This window comes from Montipora foliosa, chromosome 6 (assembly GCF_036669935.1).
Source record: "Montipora foliosa isolate CH-2021 chromosome 6, ASM3666993v2, whole genome shotgun sequence".
Lineage (NCBI taxonomy): Eukaryota > Metazoa > Cnidaria > Anthozoa > Scleractinia > Acroporidae > Montipora > Montipora foliosa.
In genome coordinates, this window is record NC_090874.1 from 7,895,004 (window position 1) to 7,897,503 (window position 2,500).

Consider the following 2,500-nt stretch of genomic DNA (forward strand, 5'->3'; position numbering starts at 1 on the left):
ATCAGACTAAGCCCAATTTAAGTTGGGTTCAGGCCTGGTGACCAATTTTGCCATCCCATCCTGGGCTTATCTCAGGGCGCGTTCTTTTGGTACTATTCCGGAATAGGAATACACGGAATAGACGGTAATCCTGTTCTTTTGGGACCTATTCCGTTTTGGGAATAAACGGAATACTATTCCCTTTACTCTGCTCCTTATAGCAGAATGAACGGAATGACCGGAATATGGTTCACTCCGAATATGCAGAACATGCGTTCTTTTGGGAAAGTTTTGGCGGGAAATGATACGCGGCCGGCTGGTTACCCGCCAGTGGTTTGAAAATTGTAAAAATTGGAATAGCGATGCAAAATGTCTACCGTGGATGCAGGTGCGCTGGCCCCTCTTTTGTTTCTTTACCGATGCAGTTACTGATGCTAGAACAAGAAGAGCTGTCAGTTTGTGTAAATAAAGAAAGTGCCCTTGCCTGGTCAAAAGAAATGACGTTGGCATTAATTGGTTTGTGCAAAAACCACGATAAGTCGACATCACGAAAGAGAGCATATGGGTTCACAATTGCACCACGCAAAGCGCGCACAAGTACAAAAAATCGAGAAAACCGCCAAAAAACTGGTACTTATGGCCATATTTCAACATTTCGTGTTTCAAACGGGAAACCATTTTCACTGGCAAGGCCAATGCGATTAGCGCATGCGCAGATACAATAGTTCCCAGACCACCTTCGCTAATAGTATTCCGTTTTCAAAATATGTGTTCTTTTGCAAATTGATATTCCGTGTATTTTGTTATTACTAATCCGGAATGGGAGTAAAGAAATTAACTCCGTGGTTAATTTTTAATCTGGGATTAGCGTTAATCGGCTTTTGAACAACGGGGCCCTAGGTGACGATATGTAGTTCACGAGCAAAGTGTCTTTCTCAAGGAACACAAGTTGACATACAGACCAGACCCTGAACCTGGTTTACTCGACCTGTCCCGGGTTGTTCGAAGCTTGGGTTAGCGCTAACCAGCGTTAACCAAACTTCGAGCAACCCGCCCCTAGAGTCCAAAGCACTAACCACTTTTTTTTTTCAGATTTGACATTCGACTTATGAAAGAAGGACGCATGAAAGGCCAGGCATTCATTACATTACCGAGTGAAGCGAAAGCCAAGAAGGCTTTAAGAGATACTCATGGCTACATCCTCCATGGCAAACCCATGGTTATAGTATCCTTGAATAATTTATTGCATGAGATTGCTTATAATTCTGTCAGATGGCCAGAAGGAGGAAATCCCATAAGATTGCTTGCGCAAGTCATTGCACAATTAATTTTGCGCCTAACAAAACGAAGTCGAATTTTCTTTAGTACCTGGTTTTCTTCTGTCGTCATGTGATAGAAACTGAATCAAACTTCAACTTACGGGTGCAGTAAGTCTTGCTTAATTTTCCAATTTTACTATAACTTTTTTTATGCAGTGCATTGGAATTTAACAGAGTTAACAGTAAGAGTGATTATTTGCCAGTTGTTTTTAGGGAAGTCACATTTCACCTCCTCCCCACATTTTGGGAGGAGTTGAAATACTGTACGACTCCCCTAAAAACGACGGTGTCAGGGAGGCTAAGTCAGTGCATGCGCCGTGATTTCCCGTGCTTGTGTACTGTTGGGCGTAACTGTGGTGTTGTAGTTGTGTAGCGGAAAAAGCTTGTTTTTGGAGCGTTTTTAGTGGCTAATAATTCCTCTTCCTCTCCTCCTTCTTCACACTTGGCAAATCTTCCTCTGCGGTGATGTGTAAATGATTTTTTTTTGTAATATTATTGTAATTGGTAACTCTCTGTAATTTTTATCACGAACATTGGTTGTACCTTAACATGCTCCTAGCAATTTGCAAGATCAGCAAAAGCGAAAGAAAAGACTTAAGCCTGAGAGAAGGAAAAACCCAAAAGATAACTGCATGGCTACATTGGTCATCTCACACTCTGTTAAGTGACTGTGTCATCAAGTTCCAAGTTCTTGAATAAATGCTAAATAGCATTTCTAACACTTGTAATGATTTCTGGTTCAAGGCCTTTTCTTGGAAAACAGTAAAATCGGATTCATACATAAGCAAGGGGAAAACATCAGCTTGGGTTCAAGATGAATGGAGAGAGTAGAGTTTTTCTCACCTTGCCATTGAATTTCAGAGTTTCAAGGAAGCCAATATCTCCAAGTCACCCACTCAATGATATAACCCTTAGACTGGGAACTACATCTTAGTGTCCAGATTCTTTTACATTCCACAGCGTTTATGGACACTGAAACATGACAGCCCCACTGGACAATTCCCTCAGGGGACTTTAAACTGATTTAAACAATTGTATGAACATTTAATATGGACAGTAATCAAATTCAATAAATATTTTGAGAGGAGATTATGTTGTTGGGAATTTCTTGGTATTACTCTTAAATTTATTTTGAACTCTGACCTTTAAAAATTTAAAGCATGCATGGTTGCCTAAATACAAAATTATTTCACATATAGGTA

The 2,500-nt window shown here is 40.4% G+C and overlaps 1 protein-coding gene across 2 annotated transcripts in view; it reads left to right on the forward strand.

Moving 5' to 3' along the window:
- LOC138006570 (RNA-binding region-containing protein 3-like) overlaps positions 1-1,999 on the forward strand; it is a 13,353-nt gene extending 11,354 nt beyond the window's left edge. For both annotated transcript variants that reach the window (XM_068852984.1, XM_068852983.1), the window contains exons 12-13: positions 1,072-1,204; positions 1,858-1,999. In XM_068852984.1, coding sequence (XP_068709085.1) covers positions 1,072-1,204; positions 1,858-1,896 — 172 coding nt within the window. In that variant the 3' untranslated portion in view covers positions 1,897-1,999. The remainder of the gene's footprint in view (positions 1-1,071; positions 1,205-1,857) is intronic.
- Positions 2,000-2,500: the final 501 nt, after the last annotated feature.